A 23,339-nucleotide genomic window follows, 5' to 3' on the forward strand; every position below is an offset into this window, starting at 1 on the left:
TTGCAAATGACATATCGGACAAAGGGCTAGTATCCAAAATCTATAAAGAGCTCACCAAACTCCACACCCGAAAAACAAATAACCCAGTGAAGAAATGGGCAGAAAACATGAATAGACACTTCTCTAAAGAAGACATCCGGATGGCCAACAGGCACATGAAAAGATGTTCAACGTCGCTCCTTATCAGGGAAATAAAAATCAAAACCACACTCAGATATCACCTCACGCCAGTCAGAGTGGCCAAAATGAACAAATCAGGAGACTATAGATGCTGGAGAGGATGTGGAGAAACGGGAACCCTCTTGCACTGTTGGTGGGAATGCAATTTGCAGCCGCTCTGGAAAGCAGTGTGGAGGTTCCTCAGAAAATTAAAAATAGACCTACCCTATGACCCAGCAATAGCACTGCTAGGAATTTATCCAAGGAATACAGGAGTACTGATGCATAGGGGCACTTGTACCCCAATGTTTATAGCAGCACTCTCAACAATAGCCAAATTATGGAAAGAACCTAAATGTCCATCAACTGATGAATGGATAAGGTAATTGTGGTTTATATACACAATGGAATACTACGTGGCAATGAGAAAAAATGAAATATGGCCTTTTGTAGTAACGTGGATGGAACTGGAGAGTGTGATGCTAAGTGAAATAAGCCATACAGAGAAAGACAGATACCATATGGTTTCACTCTTATGTGGATCCTGAGAAACTTAACAGAAACCCATGGGGGAGGGGAAGGAAAAAAAAAAAAAAGAGGTTAGAGTGGGAGAGAGCCAAAGCATAAGAGACTGTCAAAAACTGGGAAGAAACTGAGGGTTGATGGGGGGGGGAGGGAGGGGAGGGTGGGTGATGGGTATTGAGGAGGGCACCTTTTGGGATGAGCACTGGGTGTTGCATGGAAACCAATTTGACAATAAATTCATATATTAAAAAAAAAAAAAGAGTTACCATATGAAACAATTTCACTCTTAGGTATATACCCAAGAGAAATGAAAATATGTATGGACAAAAAATATGTGCAAATGTTTATACATTGTTCATTACATTGTTCATAATAGTCAAAGCAACTCAAATATTTATCAACTGATAAATGATAAACAAAATGTAGTATGTCCATAAAATTGAATATTACTTGGCCATAAAATGGAATAAAACATTGGCACATGCTACAACATAGATGAATCTCAACAACATTATGCTAAGTGAAAGAAGCCAGTTACAAAAACCCATATGTGATTTCATGCATATAGAATATCTAGATTAGGCAAATTTGTAGAAACAGAAAGTAAATTCATGATTTCTTTAGGGGTGAGGATGTGGAGGAGGATGGGGGATGATAACAAAAAAGTATGGTTTTCTTTTTGAGGTGGTGAAAATGTTCTAAAATTGACTATGTGATGGTTGCACATATTTTTAAATGTACTAAAAACTATTGAATTGTATACTTTAATTGGATGAATTATATGGTATATAAATTATATCTTAATAGAGATGTTAGAAAATTCTGAGAAAAAATGGCAATTAAATGGAACACTTGGTTTTGGACTGGAGCTTTTAGCAATAAAAGACATTTTGGTAATTACTGAGGGAACTTAATATTGTCTGGGGATTAGATGTTACCAAATGTACTAACAGTACATTAACTGTTGATTTTAGTACATTAACTAAAATCAGTTAATTTCCTGATTTTGATGGTTGTATTTCAATTGTTCAGGAGAAAATGCTTCTTTGTAGGAAATGCACACTAAAGTTTTTGTTGGTGATGGGGCATTGCTGTAGGTAACTTACTCTCAAGTGTCTGGGGAAAAAAGTTTTTTTGCAACTTATCTGTAAATTTAAGGTTATTTCAAAATATAAATAAACATATATTTTTTAACTTTATTTTTATATTTTGAGAGAGAGCATGCACGAGTTGGGGAGGGACAGAGAGAGAAGGAGAGAGACAATCCCAAGCAGGGTCCACACTGTCAATGCAGAGCCCAATGGAGGGCTTGAATACACGAACGGTGAGATCATCACCTGAGCCAAAGTTGGCGCTTAACCGACTGAGCCACTCTGGTGCCCCAAAATATAAATATATTTTGTAAAATACCTGATTTAATTTTAAAATGTGAGGCTAGGGATGGAATATTGGATTCTTAGCAACCATAGGGAACTGATCACCCATGATCTAGCCTGTCTATGGTGGGAAGGTGGTGGCAGTGGTGGTGGTCTTATCCTTTGACTTTGAGAAAGAAAAGATAATTAATATTAACACAGTAGAAGAGAAATAGTTGAAGAAATCAATTTATTTGAAAAGGAATGCTTCTTTATTGATAGTTACATATATTAGCAAGGATCGTTAATCAGTAGCCAGTGGAAAATACCAGACCACTTTTGGAACATGCTCTGCTAAAAGCCTGTCAGCTCATCATCCTCGCTTTTGCCAGTCTGGTAACCAGTAAGTGTCAAAGATGAATCTTGTACTGGAAGACCTTTGAATACTTTAATGTGAATATATCTATTATCACCTACTTGCACCTAAAAGATAAAAAAAGAAAAAACAATGAAAAAGAGATTCATTCAAATGGATCTCTGTCAAGTGAAAGATCTACAGACTATAAAGACTTTACTGAAATAAGCTTTTTGGGAACAGCATTTCTAGACCAGCATTCTTAGACCCTTGATTTTCATAAATCTACCCTCTTATTTTATGAGAAAGGGTATGGCTAGAGGCATAGATCCTTATTTTATTTTATTTATTTTATTTTATAAAATTTCCTACAGTCTGAAAGTTCAGAGTTGCATTTCATTTTCAAGGATGCACAGAACAAGAAAACATGTGACCGTCATTTTGTTGATTCTGTTTTCTGACTTCCAAATTGGGAGACTTTATTTGCTGCATGGTTTGAGAAGGGAGGAGAAAATCAGAATTGTCCTAGAAATTTTGGGATGTGTGGTTACCATATCTATAGTAGAACCTGCTTTGTAAGTACCCACTAGTAGGACTAAGCAGGGCCCAGGGGGTGGACAGTGTAGTGTCCCTCCTAAAATAAAGGGATCTTGCTGGGAAGTCATTGGTATGGAAATTGAAATGGTAGTTTGGGCAGGAATCTGGGACCTAGAAAATCATGGTAAGAATTTCTACCTTTGTTCTTTGTTGAAACAATGAAAGTTTATCTTATAATAATATTTTTTACATTCTGATGTTCCTTCCTAATTAACAAATACCATTTATCAAATGTTTACTATGATTCAGAGGCTATGATGAGCATTTTATATACTTCTTACTATGAGGTCTGAAGGAAGGTGGAACAATGACAGTTTTACAGATGCAGAAGCAGATTAGGAGAGATAAAGTAATTTTCCATAAATTTCTCAGCTAATAAGTGACAGAGTCAAAATCGAAATCCAGACTCTAACATCAACGTTCTTTTCACTCTACAGTGTAACCCTTTAAAAGCATTTATTCTGTACTTGGAACAGGGCATCAGCCTTTGCATACATTGTTAGATGCAGCACAGCCAGTAGTTAAGCATCAGACCATCTGGATTCAAATCCTAGCTCTGCTCTTACAATTATATGACCTTATTAGTTACTCCATCTTTCTGGGGCTCCATTTTTTTGCCAGTAACATAGGGGAAATGATCATACTTACCTCATAAATTTGTTGAGAGGATTAAAAGAGATAATACATGTCCAGCTCTTAGAACAGAGCATATTATAAGTGCTTAGCAAATTTCAGTTCATTTATTCCACACAACACCTGGCAAAGTAGGTTATTATTTGCATTGTGCAGACAAGGGCATTGAGGCTCAGAGTAGATGAGGAGCTTCAATTACACAGGCACTGACTAGTGAACAAGTCAAACAAGGGTTCAAGGGTGCCAGAACTGTCTGACACCAAAGCCTGCAGCCCTTCCATTCCACCACCTGCCTCTTGATAGGTACTTGAGAAAGAACAGAGGTCACATCACCAGCAAGACCTTAAATTTAGAGAGTGGTTCAAAGCAGAGATCAACAACTAGATACAGTGGCCAGGAAGTAATGAGGGAACTGTAATCCAGTAGGAGAAATCTGACGAGGCAGGTGGTCTTAACGGAAGAAATTTTCAACTTTTCTGATAAGCTTTTAAGGACATACATGAGCTGGTTAATATATGAAGTTTATGAACTTGGACTAATCATAAATTATTAAAACCATGATCCCAATTTTGATGGCATGCTTCTTGTCTTTGAACAAAATCATTTTTCACTGGAGAACATTCTTTTTCAGCTGTGAAGAAAGCAGATTGAGAAAGGAGGAAACAATGCCAGTGCTTTCTGAGGATAAAGCAGGATCTCATTCATGTGCACCACCTCAGGACCTGGCATATACTAGGAGTTCAAATATGCTAGGACTGGGATGATCCATTTATATAACTCAGTGTTGCAATTTTCCTATGCTTAGCTGGTTAGGACTGGTTAATTTATTTTTTGGCTCAAAACATTTTTCAAAAATGTTATATCTTAAGTAGTTATTGAATAAGCCAGAGTGTGTGTTGGTAAAATGGTTTTGTCAAGATTAAGTAAATGCATTTGAATGTCTGTTGTTATTATTTATTAAATCAGAATTGTCATCTCAATACAAAAGGATGGAAATTGTTCCCAAATATCTATGGTTGACTTGAAACGGTTCCCTCTCAACTTGATAACGATTTTCTTCAATTACAACTGGATAGTGCATCATTTAATTTACTGATGTAGCTATAAAATTAATCTTAAAATTATTTTAAATGTTCCACTGTTTTTAATTGTACCTGCAGTGTCACAAATTGACTCCACTTATTTGAATTGTCAAAATTATTCAAATTGTATTAATCAAAAGGCTTATGTAAAGGACAAAAGTGGTTTAAGTTATTTTTCCACCTTAAATTACTTTAAGTCCTTCCGAAAATCCATTTAATTAGATATATAGAATCACAAAGCTTTGAGGTAGAATAAGCTTCAAGATAGCATGTGGTTCAGCTCCATGCCTTCAGGCAACTGAGATACTATCCTCCCGCTTCCCATAGGAAGCAGCCATGGCCACAAATTAGACATGCTTGGACTGTTAATGAAATCTCTTTCTATACAATTTCTGAAAATTGTAAATTATAAAATATAATTGTCATTTGGAAGAAATCAATGTAAGAAAGCCTTCTAAATCCACAGGAAACAGATGGTTTGAATATCCCATCATCTACCAAATTTGAGAGTCTACCACTTGGGAAGTTTCATGTGGGATAGACATCTTCATTTAGCACAACCAGAGGGACAAAATATATGGTGGAGGTGACAGGGAACATCATACAAAATGAGAAATACAGTATCTTTTAGTGCCAAGGTGGATGTTGAACTCTAACCTTAATGTAGTAATTTATTCCGGCAACCACTTGAGTTTTGTACTCTATAGCTTCAAATTTTTGGTAAGTCTCATTTGTTTTTTCTTCAAGCTGAGGTTTAACCTTAAGAAGAGAAAAGAGGAAACACATTATCAAAGCTATATTGGACTCCATTTATGTGATTTACAAGCCTGGGAACCTCGTGTTTCTGAAGGTCCTTAAACATGATAATGACAGCTATTTCCAGTATTTCAAGGATAATAAGATTACATGGCCTAACTAAAATGTCAAATTTTGTTGCGTTACATCAGCTTGTGGCAATATATGGTAACGTTTTCACTAGTAAAACTCTAATATATGTATCTTTGATTGATAAAGATGGGAGAGCTATAATTACTACTTTATTTAAAAATTTTTTATTTTGAAATAATTTCAGACTCAAAGTTACAAAAATAGTGTCAAGATCCTTAATTTAATCACAGCTCTAATACACTTTGCCACGTAAGATAACACATTTACAGGATTCAGGGATTAGGATGTTGGCCACCATTCTGTCTACCACAGGGGGATTATAAGCTTTGATGGCAGCATTCCCAAACCAAACATGACAAGGGAATGAAAGTCTCAAATTCAATATGTGAACTTTCACTTAATCTACCAGTTTTCAGTATTGGTCCTTCATTCCTGCCCTCAGCTGAGCCTGATAATGCTAGTGTCCACTGTGTTCTCTCTGACTCAATTTCTGCTAAGAGTAGATCTTCAGAATTCTGTGAGGGTGGAGGATGGGTAATAGGTTATCATCTTTCAGCTTGGAAGGGAGTGAAAGGGAAAGATCTGGGGGCAAGCTCCTCATACAGATCTGTCATCAGTTTTCCTGGTGGGAGCCCCATGCCTCACTCTTGTCATCATAAGTTTCTGGCATTGCTAGTGCTTGAGCCACTTTGGAATTCTGCACCATGAATCCACTTACTTCTGGCTCATCATTCCCGTCTGTGGTTTAGGCTTTGTCTAGATGGTCCAGTAATTTTCCCTTGTTCATCTGTTTTCCATCTTCCAAAGTTTTGTCAGTATCTCTGAGGTGGTATTTGCCTATCTCCTGTTGTCTTTCTATTTGTTGGCTTTATACCCTTTACCCTGCAATATTTTCCTATCATTTAGAAGGAAAAGGAAATAGACGTGTATGCTCGATTATACCTTGTTTATTGGGAATTTGCCTCCCTGCCCATCACTAAAGCATTTCACATGTTTTAGGCAGGTCTCCCATGCATCTAGGGTTCTCCCAAGGCCATATCAAGTCCTTCCCATCAGTGGGCAGATGTCCTGAATCCTTTTCTATCAGCACCTCAGTTTGGGTACCAGAACTGTTTTCAAATATGTAGACATTTCCAAACTCTTTGAGTTCTCAGACTACTTTGGAGGCTACAACACTTCATAGACCACCACCCATTTCTCCTGTGACCTTCAGAATAGATGGGAAGAATGTGATACTGCTTTCTTGAGATGGAAAATAAAGCTCCAAAGTCGACAAAGGAAGAAGACAAATCATGAGGAAAAAAGAAACCAAACAAACGCAAATGGGAAGAGGTAGGGTGCAGGAGAGCGGGGAAAAAAGTAGACAGGAGTGCCGAGAGAAGTCAAGTAAGGAGAGGAGTTACTGTCCTGTTGCTTCCTCTGTCTAACCCTTCTGAGCCAATATGGGGTACCAGTCAAGTTAGGAGCTAAGTTGGAAAGGGTTAATCTCTACACTAAACCCAACATTATGTATTTAAACCTCATTTTACAAATGAGGGACCTAAGGCTGTGAGGAGAACATGACTGCTTAAGGCTGAAAAATTGTTAATTACAGTTATTTAAGGTTTTAAATCCCTTGCTTGATAGCTTAAGTATCTGATTTATCAGTGGCAGTGATCTGTATTCCTTCTGGTTTCCAGTCTTTTGGTCGTGTTTTTTTTTTACTGCCTATCAGAAAATTTTATTTACGTCTTAAAATCGATCAAAATCTGCAACCTTTCCACTGCATCTATATAGTCCACAAGTCCAGAATTTTCCATAAGAGAGCTGACTTCAAATGTCCGGTTTGTTTCAGTAAGTGCATTGGCACCTATCAGACTGTGTGTCATGATTTCAGGTTCACTCTACTTATAACCTGTAGCCTTGCTCTCTCTTCCCAGTAGAACAGACTGGTATTATTCTAACGTTGGATGCTATGAACCTGGGGTAATGAGGCTTAAGCTGAGGAGCAGGAAAGGGGGAAGAATAGGAAGGAACTGGCCAGTGAAACTTTAATTTTCAGAAGGCAACTTGGTGCTGAAAGACTCCCCAAGGGTGGGTGCTGAGAGGGTAAAGCCAGCTGGGAGTGGTGGTCTGGGACCTGGTGGTACATAGACAGACCTCGAGCTGAACACAGTTGACATTCACTTTCCTCAGCCTACCATGCATGGTGGTGGCTGAGATGCTGGAAGAAGAAACAGTGTGGGTTTGTCATTTGAGCCCCAGCCAGTGGAAGGATCCTATCAGGAAGGAGCAGCTGGCAAAATACAATTACCCTAGAGTTGTTCACATTTTTTTTTTTCTTTTCTTTTCTTTTTTTTAATTGCTGCAGAGCATGAATCTTGGTGAATGGTTAGTTCTCTGGGATCTGAGGATTCTAGCCATACTGCACCTAACACCTATGGCTTTTCCCTATCTGTAATCATTCTGCAGAAATATTGGGCTATGCATAATTTAGGGAAGAATGGATAGAAATGTGATAGAGGCAACATGGGTAAGCTATATTTTGGGATGTTTTACAGAGTAAGGAAGGAGAGTTTGGGCAGTAGCATGAAAGTATAGTAGGGCTGATGAGAAGTGACTTAGACATTTGTCATCTGACCATGTTTTGAGGGAAGGGACAAGTATGGGGCAAGGCAACTGGTATGCAAGAAATGATGGCATCTGACATGAGAGAAGAAAGGTGGACTGAAGAACAGAGGGCAGAGTCTTAGGCTGGAGGGAGGAATGAGATCCAGCAAGAGAAAAGGAATCAGAGTGTTCTTGCACCAGATGACTGCAATCTTTTAAGAGAAGAAACTGAGATACCTACTGGAGGGGCCATGGGGATGGAGGGATTGAGAAACCAAGGAGAGAGAAGGTCCAGGTCCACCTTTCTGGAGTTTCTAGAAAAGGGCCAACAGGCTGTGACTGAAAGCATGTTCTGGAAGCCCTAGGGTCCTGTTGCTGTTGTTTGCTGGCATGAATTCATAAATTTGTAGTGAGTGAGTTTCTGTGGTTCTGCAACTTCCTAGGCAAAGTTCTCTGGATCTGGAGCACAAGCTGAAGAGGAAGTGGTGGCAATGCGAGTGATCTCTAATTGAGGACTGGAATGCCAGAATTTCATGGGGTCAACAGAAATCAGGGGTGGAAGAGTGTATGAAGCCACTCACCATGGGTCCAGGCTGGATGAATGCTCAAGTTGGTTTAGGCATGTTATGATGAAGATGGGAGGGTGAATGCCTGAATGATTGTAGTGTGGCTGAATGGCAGGCTCTCTGGGTGTGGGGCAGTGGGATTGATGAGGAAGCTGCTGTCATAGAGAATACAAATGTGTGGGTGAGTGACAACTGTGACATACTAAGCTCCAGGGTGTGATGTCCATGATGGTATGTGGAGGGGGTGTTTGTATGGTATTATGGTCTGTGCTTGCCAGGAATGGCATTCAGTAATTAAGTTTGATTGAGGTGTGCGTGTGTGTGTGTGTGTGTGTGTGTGTGTGTGTTGTATCTACCTGTGCATGCATAATAATAGCTCTTATTTCTAAAAATAACTGTTGAAATAACATTTATTTCCTGCATGTAAAATTACTCAGAATTCTCATCCATTGGTTTTTTAACATATGATGTAAGATATGGATCGGCAGTAATGATCTAGAGGCTTTTGCTGGTAGGGCCACTCGGTCCTTAATTACATATATTACAGTTTTTCATAGATGGGGTCAAGTATAGCTTGTTATTTCCTTGAGTGTATCTCTTATCTCCAATATATTTTGTAAATCTCTCTAAAGGCAGAAACCATTTTTGTGTCCCTTCTGTCCCTATAACATTTCACATGGTACTGTGTATATAATGTTTTCTGAATAAAGAAAGTGAGGTTGTTTTTCTTCATGACAACTTGTCTTTCAAGAAAGGAAAGAGGGTAGAAGAGAGGGATAGCAGAGATCCTCAACTAACACAAAGAACTCTGGGAAAGGGGATTTCTTCTACGTGTACTCTGGACCCGAGAATCATTATTATCCTTTAGTAATACATGATACACAATTACCATTCAGTCTCTGCTATCTTCAGAATGGGGACACTCTTTTCTTCTGCCTTTGGAAATGTTCAAGTCTCCTCAACCCCAAGCTCTTTGTTTGATTTTCTTCTCTTTCTGACTTTGTCCAACATCCCTCTTTCATTTTGATGTCAAATTCCTTAAACCTGCAGTTCTCATTTTTCTTTGATGCTTTCTCCTCTCTATGAGATAGCTTTCTCCATCCTGCCTTTGCCTCCCAAATGGAGTTCTTCCTTCAGTTGGCATTCCACTAAAAAGCTCTTTGATAAGGACAGTGAAAGCTGATAAACGTCAGCTCCTCTAAGAAGCTCCTCTAAGAAGAAACTTCAGCTCTAAGAAGCTCCTGCATTTTAATAGGTGACTTAAAAAAAAAATAATAAAAAACATCAAAGATATAAAATTACAGGTAGTAAAATGACAGGTAGTAGTGCTCTTCCTTGAGACCCCCTAAGATCCTACTAAGTGTATGACTACCAACACCTACCCATTTGCCTGGCTCTGACTGGGCACCTAACTAATTCTATAATCTTGGAGAAGGTGTTGATTATATTTCCTCATCTAAAAGTGGTTTTGGTAATAACTGCCTTTTGGGGTTGTTTGTAGGGAGATAAGTTACATAATTGATGGGAAGTGCTTCCTAAATGACTATTCCTCCACCTTCTAATACTTAATTGGGAATTGCCCCCTAAGGTTCTCCTGTGAGAGGGGAGCTAGCTAAATGATAACTGGGAGCTTAATACCTGATAAGCTGAACTACTATACAGTAATTCTTCACTTGAAAATTAGGGACTTTGGGGCACCTGGTTGGCTCAGTCAGTTAAGCTTCTGACTTTGGCTCAGGTCATGATCTCACGGTTTGTGAGTTTGAGCCCCACATCAAGCTCTCTGCTGTCAGCACAGAGCCCACTTCAGATCCCCACCTCTCTCTGCCCCTCCCCCACTTGTGCTCTTTCTCCTCTCTCTCAAAATAAATTAAAAAACTTAAAAAAAAAAAGAAAGAGCTTTGATGGGCAAACTCTAATGTGTTTCCTCTTCCAAACCTATGATTTAAAAAATATTTTATATTACATCCCAGTTATCTTGACTTCCCTAAATGGAGTGTAAACCCCTTGAGGGCAGGGGCCATGTCTTAAAGTCCTTATGTATCTTCTTTTTTTTCCTTAGTTTTTTAAATTATTTATTTATTTTTGAGAGAGAGACAGAGTGTGAGCAGAGGAGGGGCAGACAGAGAGGGAGACACAGAATCTGAAGTAGGATCCAGGTTCTGAGCTATCAGCACAAAGCACGCTTATGTATCACAATCCTGGACACCTAATTGATATTCAAGAAATGGTTCATTCTGGGGCACCTGGGTGGCTCAGTCAGTTGATTGTCCGACTTCGGCTGAGGTCATGATCTCAGGGTTTATGAGTTCAAGCCCTGCATTGGGTTCTGTGCTGACAGCTCAGTGCCCGGAGCTTGCTTCGGATTCTGTCTCCCTCTCTTTCTGCCCCTCCCCTACTCATACTCTGTTTCTCTCTCTCTCTCAAAAATAAATAAAAATTAAAAAAAATGATTCATTCATATTTATTTCTCAAATTGATTTAAATCTGAGGCTGGCTGCTTGCACAGATAAGGCAATTTACCATACCTTGTATTTCCCTCAACCCACATACTTCTCCATGTTCCTGCCACTTTACAGTGGAAGGTGGTCAAAATCTTAAGACAGGCCAGCTTCTTAACCAGGCAGTTATTAACCTCTTTGAATCTCAGTCTGAAATCTCACCTGAAAAATGGACATGATGATTTCCTTCCCTGCCCTAGGGGTTATGAAGATCAAATGAGAGGTTGGCCAAATGGATGACAAGGCTTTTAAAACTGCAAAGCACCTTTCTGAGGTGACATAGCTACTGTTAATATCTATCTTTCATTCTACCTCCTTGATGGGATAAGCCTTGTCAGAGTAAGCCTGAGGTAAGCAGCAGGAAACACACCTGCAAGTTAATTTCATCATTTAAGATGTGGCTCACAGATGAGTGTTTTTAACAACGCAAGGCCTTCTTATAACTTTATAGCTTCTTGTTAAAAAATTTATTCTTGCTAAGATAGGCTTTTAAAAAATGATTAAAATTTTCTGCATTCTCTCTATCAAATCTGTTATTCCCCAACTTTCTTACAGCTCTGGTCCCTGGAGAGTCTCAGGGGGATTTTCTGGGGTCAGGGGTGATTTCAGGTGAAGATTTGAAGCAAATAACTGTGATGCCTCACCTATGCATGTTTCTTTCTTGTTTCCAAGTCATTATTATGCACATCATCTTATTTTGCCCTCACAGCTCTGCCAGCAGAGCAAGAGGTGTGATCTTCATCTCACAAATGGAATTGAGATTTTTTTTTCAGTGCCTTGCTTTTAGAAAGCCCATCTCCCACAGGTCTCTTGGATATCATGCATCTCTAGTCCTGTAGGCCGGTGAGGTCATGGACAGCAGCAGGGCCATCACCTGGAAGCTGGTTAGAAATTCAGGCTCTCGGGCTCATCCCAGCCAGATCTACTGAGTCAGAATCTGCATTTTAACGAGACTTCCAGGTAACTCATGTGCACACTGAAGTTTGAGGACACTGACCTGATATAAGGACTCAAAAAAAGGTATTAATGACTTAATATTCTGCTTTACAAGAAAAATAAGCTCCAAAGTATTTTTTAAAAGAACTCTTAAAAGGGAAACATTTAGTCCCAAAGAACTAGTGGTAGAATTCCAGGCATCTAGTCTCTAGAAAGCATTCCAGAGCCCTAACATAGAGGATCCTATCTCTCTCATTCACACAAGAAGCTGATATTGTTTGCCAGTGTCATTGAAAGAAGTTTCAGAGAGAAAAACAAGGAATGAGATAAGAAAATAGGGCAACAATTTACAGGCCTAAAATGGCAATTTACATATTTTTTCTTTTCATAAAATATGCAATATAATAAAATTTTATTATTTAGGTGATATCTAATCAAAGAACACTTAGAAAAATGTATCAACTTGCTGAAAACATTGAGTTCTGTTTTCACCCTTATCAATTTTGGAATCACCATAGACTATGCCACTCCTCTTCCATACTAGTTTAATCATCTTCTATACAAAAAGACTAAAATATTTTCTATTTATTCAAATTGGCAGGAAGTTTGTAAGTGGTATCTTTGCAATATTGTTCTTCATTTAACCCATTAAAAAAATTCCCTGTAGAGAGGGTAAAGTCTAGTTTGTCAAATTGTTAGCAACCTCAGACTTTAATTACATGTTGGCTCCATTTGGTAAGATCAGAAACTGAATTAGTAATCCTAGAATCATACACTGTAAGCCTATAAAGATGACCTAATACAAATTCTTCTTTTATAAATGGGGAAACTGAGGCTCAGAGAAGTGATGTTACTTGCCTGAGATCGCTCTCATATTTGGGATTATTAGAGGTTTCATCTGAAAAGGTTTTTAGTTGTAGGGAAGCCTGAACAAAACACAACACATTTCCCAGTGTTTAGTTTTCATGTTCACCCACACACTTAACACATCTGACCTAGGAACCAAGATTTTGAATCAATCCTTTTCATGACATACATCAACTCACCTCGTTAGCAATCTCTTGGATTTCTGGAGTGGCAGGTTTGGCTTCACTTAAGCCTCCAGGTATCATTTTGACTAACTGCTTCTTTGCTAGGCAGGATCCGGAACTGAAGTGATCAGGTAAGCGTGGAGACTCTGGTTTTTAAAGAGTCAACAAGCCACGCCTCCAGAAAGTATTCTTTTTCACAAAGAGCAAATAGGCACAGGGAGAATGAGTATGTCTTGAATCAAGCCATGCTGCTTCCTCAACAGAATATGCTAATAGGAATTTGGAAGAATGAGGGCTGGGGATGGACAAATGGGTGTGCCCAACAAGTCACCATGTCACAGGAGTCAGACTTCCTTACATTCTCTTTGACAAGGGTTCTCTCCTATTGCATCTGAGAAATGAAATCTGAAGCCATGACCAGGGTTTCCTAATGTTTTAAAGGCTTTAATAAAAAATTTTGTGTTTTAAGGGTGTATTTACTAATAATGTCAAGGCTGATTGTTTAGAATTTACTTGACTTTATAAAGAAAGTAGAAGGATCAATCTGGAGAAACTTGCTGGATATTTGTATTTTACCTTTTTTTTTTTTTTTTTTTTTACCATTTCTAGAACTGCAGTAAAACACAAAGAATAAAACAACAAACACCTATACTCCTATTATCCAGATTTAAAACTTTTAACATTTTATCTTACCTATCGTCCCTTTGTTCCTTTTCTTTTTTTTTTTTGTTTTGTTTTGTTTTGTAGTTGTTTTTAAGATAAAATATTACTGACCTCCCACTCCCATCTCCCAACCTTACCCCCCACAGAGGTAAACTACATACATTGTGAGTTTTACACATTTACTTAGTAGTGTGCTTTTAAAAATTCATTTAAATTGTAGGCTAAACATATATTCTGTGTTATGCTTTTTTCTTGCTCAACATGTTTTTGAGTTGTTCCATATTGATACACAGATAGACCAATGTAGTTTATTTCCTTTAACTGCTTCTTGTGATAGATTTATCTAACTATCTGTATATCATCTATTGTCTCTATCTGACTGCTATGTGCTAGTCCACATTTTACATATTTATTCCCCTATTTATGAAGACTGGCTTTTCTAGTTTTTTACCCTTAAAAACAAAATTGCATTTTTTTCCCCTTTTGTACATGTGTGAGGGCTTCTGAAGGCAAATTATCTAGAAACAAAATTGCTGTTTTGTGTTAATTTTTAGCTGTATTATTTTATTCAATTTTGGAATATGTAACACATACATATGATAAAAATGTTCAAAAGGAACAAAATAATTTACAGTATAAGGAATTCTTCACTCACTCTTCCTCAGCCACTTTTCTATTCTTTAGAGACTATTGTTACCAGCTTCTGTATCTTTCAGAGATATTCTTTATGTACCTATATATATATATATATATATATAATTAGCTACATACATACATATACACATGTATGTACTTTCCTTGTATAAATGGTACAAATGGTATCCTATCACATAATCTATTATGTGCTTTGCTTTATCCCTAACAATATTTTGGAGACTGTTTTATATTTATATATAATACTTTAATATTATAATTCATTAATATATAATATGTTATATAAATTATATATTAGAAAGGTGCTTAATTCTTTATAAGGTTTGGCAGGTGCTTGACAAATTTTTGGAGATAGGTTGGTGTCTTACTGGATAATGTAAGGGGTGCTATGCAGATGGATGTCCATGGAATGCCCTCACTCATGTATTGAGAAGAAGAGGAAATGTGAATGACACGGTGCTCACTCAAGAGGCCACAAGTCATCTTAACACGTTGGCTTAGCTCTGGCCACAGATAATCCTTGACATCTTCTTGTGACCTTTCTAAGTCAGGTCCTCTCATATCCAGGCCTCTAACTTTTTTTTAGAGCCACAGTCCATTTCTTCCTCTCTGTTCACCAACTTCAGGTGATACTTGTCTAAACTCCCCAGTGGTCAGGCATAGGGTAAGCAGCCTATCTTCTGTTCTCTTTCTAGAGTCTATGACTGTTAATCTTGGGTAATCCCTCTTGATTCTCAATAATTTCTTTTAGTAGCAAAAACTACCCCAAAGCAAATATTGCTTTTGTCTTTACATTTCCATTATAATATCCTAGCTCTCCTCGAAGGGAGTATGGATGCCTCTGATAGGGTAGAGTCACATACAAGGAAGTGCAGAAAAGAAAAACACAACAATTACTATCTCTGTTAACTAATTAGTTAAACACACAATTAATTAAATGCACATTGTAAAGTATCTTTAAGATTGCTCTATTGGATGTTGTTGTTTTGGGTATCAATTGTTCAGGCTATCTTAATGGGACTGGACCTTCTCATATGTTTTATATTTCTTGTCTTGGAGCTCATATTTCTATAGGAATGATCTTTATTGGAGGTTTCCCTTGTGGGGGGCTGGATTGTGGGCTTCCCAATGGGGTGGTTGCCTCTACTGGGCTTTTTGGGAGTACACAGGCTCAAAAGTGCTTCTTATTTTACTGTTGACTTTGGGCTCTTGAATCATGAGCATACTGAGAATTGGGGCTTATCTCCAGCATTTGGTACAGGCTTGGGGTTCTGGACTTCCCTAGTTGATGGTGTTTCCACATACGGCTGGGTAAATATATGAATTCATTCATTATACACTCCATCATTTCTACTCCTAGATATTTACCCAAGAGAAGTGAAACATATGTCCACAAAAAGACTTGTGTACAAGTGTTCATAGCTGCATTTTAATAGCTCCAAACTGAAAACAATCCAGATGTCAATCAACTGGTAAATAGATTTAAAGAATTGTATATCCATCTATAGAGTACTACTCAACAATAAAAAAGAGAAAAATAGTAATACATTCAATAACATAGGTAACATAGGTGAAAAAGAAGTCAAAGTAAAAAGAAGTCAAGTTAAAGAAGCCAAACACAAAACACTATGTACTGTATTATTCCATTTATATGAAATCCTGGAAAAGACAAAATTATAGTGACAAAAACAGTTCAGAGGTTGCCAGGGGCTGGGAGTGGGAGAAAGGATCTACTGCAAAGGGGCACAAGGAAATATTTTCAGGAAAAGGAACTGTTCTATATCTGGATTGTGGTGGTGGTTATGCAACGGTATACAATTTGGAAAATTCGTCAAATTGTACATTTAAAATGTGTGGACTATATTGTATGTAAATTACACCTGAAAAAGGCCGAAGTAAAAAAGCACTACCTTTTAAACACCTTGTTTATATGTCTTTTGGTCTTGCTTTTATACTGCTTCCTCTAATGTTTTTCATTAGAGTTTCAGCTACCACTGCGTCAACATGTTGCCTTAAAAATGATTTTAAAAACCTAGTTACTACTCCTGGCTATCCTCAGGTTAGGGGAAAAGTAGGAGGTAAGGCTGATTGAGGACAGGTCATGGAAAACAGGTGAAAGATTTTATACTTTAGTTGTTAGGTAACAGAGGTCACTAAAAATCTTGAGTTATACAGAAACTATGTGTACTTTAGAAAGAAAATTGGAAGCAAGCTGTAGGCTGTATTGGAGGACAAGATCCTAAAGATAGAAAGACTGATTAGTGAGTTATCACAAAGGAACAATGAAAAGTTAATCCTGATCCAATGTTGTGTCAAATGGATTGGAGAGGAATGGGTATGACAATTTATAAAAACAGTATTAGGAGGAAGTCAAGGATAAGAAAAAGGGAGTCCGTGGCTGATGATGGTTTTATTTGGATGACCAGGAAGATAATTATACCATTAATAGAATTTGGATATACAGGAACAAGAGCATGTTTAAACAAGTTGGTCAATACTAAAAATATATAAAGATACAACAGAGAAAAGAAAACCACCTCTCCCCCTTTTCCAGGAAAATCCTGGGGAGAATGAAGACTTAGCAAAATAACTTAATCAAAGGATTGCTAATGTAATGCAGAAATCACAAATAATGAACCCTGATATTTCAGTGGCCTTATAGAAATTTAATTTTCAATCATATTTCATAAAGCGTCTTGTGAAAAAAAAATGCTAGACTGGACATTGCCAGCTCAGTAAAGATGAGAAACTAGAGAAGGCTGGGGAACATTAAAATATCAATGATCTTTGGGGCAAAAAACCATAAGTAGTGCTGGGTACATGAAGATCTTGCTTAATTTGAATTGATTCCATCTCAGTATGTCACCAATAATTTAAACTTCTGTCTTGTTACTTTGCTAAGAAGCACAAAAATCTCTTCCATAGTAACCAGATGTTAACTACTATGAAATATAATTATTTTTCTTTTTTTTTTTTTTTTAATTTTTTTTTTCAACGTTTATTTATTTTTGGGACAGAGAGAGACAGAGCATGAACGGGGGAGGGGCAAAGAGAGAGGGAGACACAGAATCGGAAACAGGCTCCAGGCTCCGAGCCGTCAGCCCAGAGCCTGACGCGGGGCTCGAACTCCCGGACCGCGAGATCGTGACCTGGCTGAAGTCGGACGCTTAACCGACTGCGCCACCCAGGCGCCCCTATAATTATTTTTCAAAAATGGTCTAGGACAGAACCTTTTTATGTGATATAATTTATAATCTCTTTCTAAGAAGAAATTAGCTGTCTTGATAACATACGTAAACAATTTTCTGATGAACTTAATAGGATTAAGGCTTGTTCGACAAACCCAGTTATTTTTCATAAAATAAGTAGTTACTTTTCATAAAAGATAAGAATAAGTTTCTCATACTGTTCACAGAACTTTGAAGCTCAGGCTTCCCTTGTCATCATTAGGGCTAGACAAGGACCCTGCAGAGAATTGCAGAACCAGCCTTCAAGAAGGGGTTGGCCTCTGCTGGGACTGAGGGAGGTCATATCAGTCCTGCCACTAAAATCTAAGCAGGATACACTCATGTGGAATTTAAAAAGCAAAATAGATGGATATTGGAGAAGGGGATAAAGAGAGAGGGCAGGAAACCTAAGAAATTCTTAACTATTTAGAACAAACTGAGGTTGATGGAGGGAGGTACGAGGGGATGGGCTAAATGGGTGATGAGCATTAAGAAGGGTACTTGTGATGAGCACTGAGTGTTATATGTTAGTGATGCATCACTAAATTCTACATCTGAAACCAATTTTACCATATATATTAACTAACTAGAATTTAAATAAAAACTTGAAAATGGAAAAAATAAAATAAAATCTAAGCAGGGTAGACCTGGAGGAGGGGCTGGGACAGTGGAAGGAAGCATCAGGAGGAAGATGAGGAAGCCTCAATGGAGAGAGAGGAGTTGGTGGCCAGCAGCCCCTGCCCAGTGGATATTTTTATGTTAGAAATGCACATGGGGAGCGCCTGGGTGGCTCAGTTGGTTAAGCGTTGGACTCTTGGTTTTGGCTCAGATCATGATCTCATAGTTTCTGAGTTAGAGCCTCACATGGGACATCTGTGCTAACAGCATGAAGCCTGCCTGGGGTTCTCTGTCTCCCTCTCTTTCTGTACCTCCCCTGCTTGTGCTTGCATGTGCTCTCTCTCCCAAAAATAAATAAATAAACAAAAAAAAAAATAAGAAGAAATGCACATGGGCTGTTGAGGCAGTTGGTGGCTGGCTGCCGGCGACCATAACAGACCTCAAACCATCCAGTTCCATCAATACTCATGTAACTAGAATCTCTGCTCTTGCAGCTCTCTACTCCAATGCCGTATACAGGGCAAATGGCCCCTTTCTCAAACTCAGCTTTTGTCAATCTTTCCTCCCCCAGAGCTAGTGTAGTGGTTTTCAAATTGCCCTCAAGGCACTCTAAAGGTTTCTCGGAGTTTTTCTGGAGCCTGGAGGTGAGGGTGAGTGGAAATGTGGGAGGAGGAAAGAGTAGTTAACTATCCATAATGGCTTTGCCTCTGTTCTTTGCTTCAAGCAGAGTGGTGTAGCTATGCACAGAGAAGAGGGAGTTCTGTACCTCCCAGAATTCCTTTCAGGAGGAGTGCTCTATTCTTACAAAAAAATTTCCTTGTCCAGGCCTTTTAGGGAGAAAGCTGTGACCCTGTGGTCTGGGCATTGACTGATATCGTGGCTTGAGAAAAGCAGTTTTTATTCTATATTCACAGAGAAAAGGAGACAGTTCAGCCAGCCAGGTGTCAGGACCCATGTTTTATGACGAGACTACTCTCTGTGACTTTGAACCTCAAACCTGCAAAAAGTTGACTAAACTTGCAAAATTCTTGGCAGAAGTGGATTTTTTTGTTTGTTTGCTTTTGAGGTAGAGCTCATTGTCAGAGTTTCATGCCTGGATTGCTGTGTAGCAAAATAGAATGGACAGAAGGGAATCAAGAGGGTGAACCCATAGGGCTCAGCCAAACTCTTGGGCAGACATAGAGTTTCCTCTTCTCCAAACTGGATCTCTTTCGCTGGAGAGTCCCCAGTTCCCATCTGGATTGCATATATTTGGGATTCCATGTGGGACTCTTTTTTTCCCTTTTTTTTAAAAATTGAAACATAATTTACATGTGGCAAAATGCATACATTTTCAGTGCACAGCTCAATAATATGTGCTTAAATTTTTACAGTTGTATACACCCATATAATATTATGGAATATTTCCATCATCCTAGAAAGTTCCCTGATATCCCTTCCCAGTCACTGCAGTTTACTCAACCAGTGGTTTTCCAGTTTTTAAACTTCATATAATGTACTCAAACTATAGATATTCTTCTGCATTTGGTTTCTTTTGCTCAGCAAAATGTTTTTACTATTTACCCATGTTGTTGCTTTTATCAAATAGTTTGTTCCTGTTTTATTGCTGTATGATATTCCATTGCCTGAATATGCCATGTTTGTTTATTCTACTGATGGGCATTTGGGTTGTTTCTAGTTTTTGGCTGTTTTGAATAAATCTACATTAAGCAAGTCATTTCTTTTGGGTATATAGCTAGGAGTGGAAATGAAATCCTGGGATAGAAGGAAGGTGTATGTTTAACTTTATTAGAAACTGCCAAACAATTTCCAGTATGGTTGTACCATTTTAAACTCCATCAACAATTCATGAGAGTTCTGATTGCTCCATCCACTTTAAAATTTGGTATTGTTATGCTAGTCTTCTAAATTTTAGCCATTCCTGTGGGTATAGTGCATCTCACTGTGATTTTAACACAGTGTTGTGCTCATCACAACAAGTGCGCTCCTTAATCCCCATCTCCTATTTCACCCATCCCACCTCCATCTCCCTTCTGGTAACCATCAGTTTGTTCTCAATAATTAAGAGCCTTTCTTGATTTGTCTCTCTTTTCCCTTTGCTCATTTGTTTTGTTTCTTAAATTATACATATGAGTGAAATCATATGGTATTTGTCTTTCTATGACTGACTTATTTCACTTAGCATTATAATCTCTAGCTCCATCTACGTCATTGTAAATGGCAAGATTTCATTCCTTTGTATGGCTGAATAATATCCATGTATATCTATATATCTATCTATATCTATATCTATCTTCTTTATCCATTAATCAATCAGTGGACACTTGGGGTGCTTCCATATCTTGGCAATTGTAAATAATGCTGCTCTAAACATAAGGGTGCGTGTATTTCTTTGAATTCGTGCTTTTGTATTCTATTTATTGGGCAAATACCCAGTAGTGCCATTACTGGATTGTAGAGTAGTTCTATTTTTAGCTTTTTGAGGAATCTCCCTATTGTTTTCCACAGTGGCTATAACAGTTTGCATTCCCACCAACAGTGCATGAGGGTTCCTTTTTCTCCACATCCTTGCCAACAATTGTTTTTATGTTACTGATTTTAGCCATTCTGACATGTGTGAAGTGATACCTCATTGCAGTTTTGATTTGCATTTCCCTGATGGCAAGAGATGATGCACATCTTTTCATGTATCTGTTGGCCATCTCTGTATGTCTTCTTTGGAGTAATGTCTGTTCATGTCTTCTGTCCATTTTTAATTGGATTATGTGTTTTTTGAGTGTTGAGCTGTATAAATTCTTTATACATTTTGAATACTAACCTTTTATTGGATAAGACATTTGCAATATCTCACATTCTTTAGGTTACCTTTTAGTTTTGTTGACTGTTTCCTTTCTGTGCAGAAGCTTTTTGTTTTGATGTGGTCCTGATAGCTCATTTTTGCTTTTGTTTCTCGTGCCTCAGGAGACATTATCTAGAAAAAAAGTTGCTATGGCTGATGTCAAAGAGGTTACTGCCTGCCCTTTCTTCTAGGATTTCTATGGTTTCCTGTCTCACATTTAGGTCTTTCATCCATTTTGAATTTATTTTTGTGTGTGGTGTAAGAATCATTTGGATATTTTCTTTCATGAAGTGCCTATTTAAGTCTTGCCCCCCCCCCCACTCCTTTTTAGATAGTGAATTTTCTCCCAGTCTGTAGCTTGTCTTTTTATATTCATAATGGGTATGTTTTGATGAGCAGAAGCTTTTAGTTTTGATTAAGTTCATTTTTGTCATAGTTATTGCCTATGACATGTTTTTTTTTTGTTGTTGTTTTAAATTTTAGTGAAAGAGAGAAAGAGAGAGAGAGAGGGAAAGGACTGAGGGAGAGAGAGAATCTTAAACAGTCTCCACACTCAGTGCAGAGCTAGAGGCAGGACTTGATCCTGTGACCCTGGGAACATGACTTGAACCGAAATCAAGAGTCCAATGTTCAACAGACTGAGCCATTCAGGTGTCCTTCCCATGACATGTTTTAAAAATATTCACCTACATTAATACTCAGGAAGATATCTTCTTATATTTTCTTTTAGACACTTTACGTTTTAGCTTTTACATTTAGGTGTATGATTCATCTCAAATTTATTTTTGTATAGTATGTGAGGGAGGTCAAGTTTCCTTTGTTTTTCTTTACAGATAGCTTGTTGTTCCAATACCACTTAATGGGAAAAAAAATTCATCTTTCTTTCACATTGAATTTTATCAATACCTTGGTCGAATGTAAGTTGACTACATAAATGTGGGTCTATGCACTTATTTTAAGTGCCTTTCCCCCTCAGGGCCTGGTAAGCCAAGAGAAAGGGGAAAGGCAATGAATATCAGGTATCTTGCCAAGGAAGTCTAGATCCAAAGAGTAAGACATGTGGAAGGAAATGGTATATTGTTGTTAAATTTGTTCTTCCCCTGAGCCTAAGAACAATGTTCTATTGTATATATAGGTGTGCTCTTGGTAAAGGCATTAAATGCCACACTGTAACTGGTTATGTAGACTTAGGAAGTGCCAAAGCCAAAATTGTGAGGCTGTCAGATTTCCATCCCTTCCCTAGTCCCCTTAAATGTTACTATACTCATCTATTTTCCTTATCTATTAAAACTTACTCTTGCAAAAGAATCTGCAAATCTTGCACAAAAAAGTATAGATGACTAACAAAAATCATCCATGGATATTGACATTTTGGCTGAAGTAAGTGCTTTGAAATATGAATATGAAATATAATGGTGAATTTTTATGCATGGGAAGAGCAAACACATTTTGAGAAGTAGATCTGTTGATCATATCAGTTTGGTGACCACCTCCCTTTTTTACATATTAAAGCCAGTGTTTCCTTGCTTCAAAAACTTGTTCTGACTTTGTTAGACCCAAGTGTCTCTTCTTCCTCAATCCTTTCCCGGGGACCCATTTCTATTCATTCCAACAATCTAAAGTTGGCAGAAGTTGCTCAGTAGTTTACATTATGGAAAAAACAATGTTGCATTAAATAATTTCGTTTTATTATTTTTTTAGTGTTTGTTTATTTTTGAGAGAGAGAGAGAGACAGAGCATGAGCGGGGGAGGGGCAGAGGGAGACAGAGACACAGAATCTGAAGCAGGCTCTAGGCTCTGAGCTGTCAGCACAGAGCCTGACTCGGGGCTCGAACTCATGAGCTGTGAGATCATGACCTGAGCCAAAGTCAGATGCTTAACTGACTGAGCCACCTAGGTGCTCCACATTAAATAATTTTAGAGAAGAGTTGAAAACTTAAGAAAGAATGTATTTAATTGTCCCCAGGTGTTTTTATTTACTTAAATGTTCTCTAGATTGTAAAGTCTATTTAAATATACAATTTAGTGATGGGGGGTGGGAGGGAGGGGAGGGTGGGTGATGGGTATTGAGGAGGGCACCTTTTGGGATGAGCACTGGGTGTTGTATGGAAACCAATTTGT

The 23,339-nt window shown here is 38.0% G+C and overlaps 1 protein-coding gene across 1 annotated transcript; it reads right to left on the minus strand.

Moving 5' to 3' along the window:
* Window positions 1–2,272: 2,272 nt before the first annotated feature.
* CSTA (cystatin A) lies at window positions 2,273–13,347 on the minus strand. The gene is made up of 3 exons (XM_030330191.1): window positions 13,233–13,347; window positions 5,364–5,465; window positions 2,273–2,522 (listed from the first exon to the last, which is right to left on the minus strand). Exons 1-3 carry the CDS (start codon window positions 13,296–13,298, stop codon window positions 2,394–2,396), a joined length of 297 nt encoding a protein of 98 aa, XP_030186051.1. The 5' UTR covers window positions 13,299–13,347; the 3' UTR covers window positions 2,273–2,393.
* Between the last annotated feature and the right edge of the window lie 9,992 nt (window positions 13,348–23,339).

Source organism: Lynx canadensis, chromosome C2, assembly GCF_007474595.2.
Source record: "Lynx canadensis isolate LIC74 chromosome C2, mLynCan4.pri.v2, whole genome shotgun sequence".
NCBI classification, from domain to species: domain Eukaryota; kingdom Metazoa; phylum Chordata; class Mammalia; order Carnivora; family Felidae; genus Lynx; species Lynx canadensis.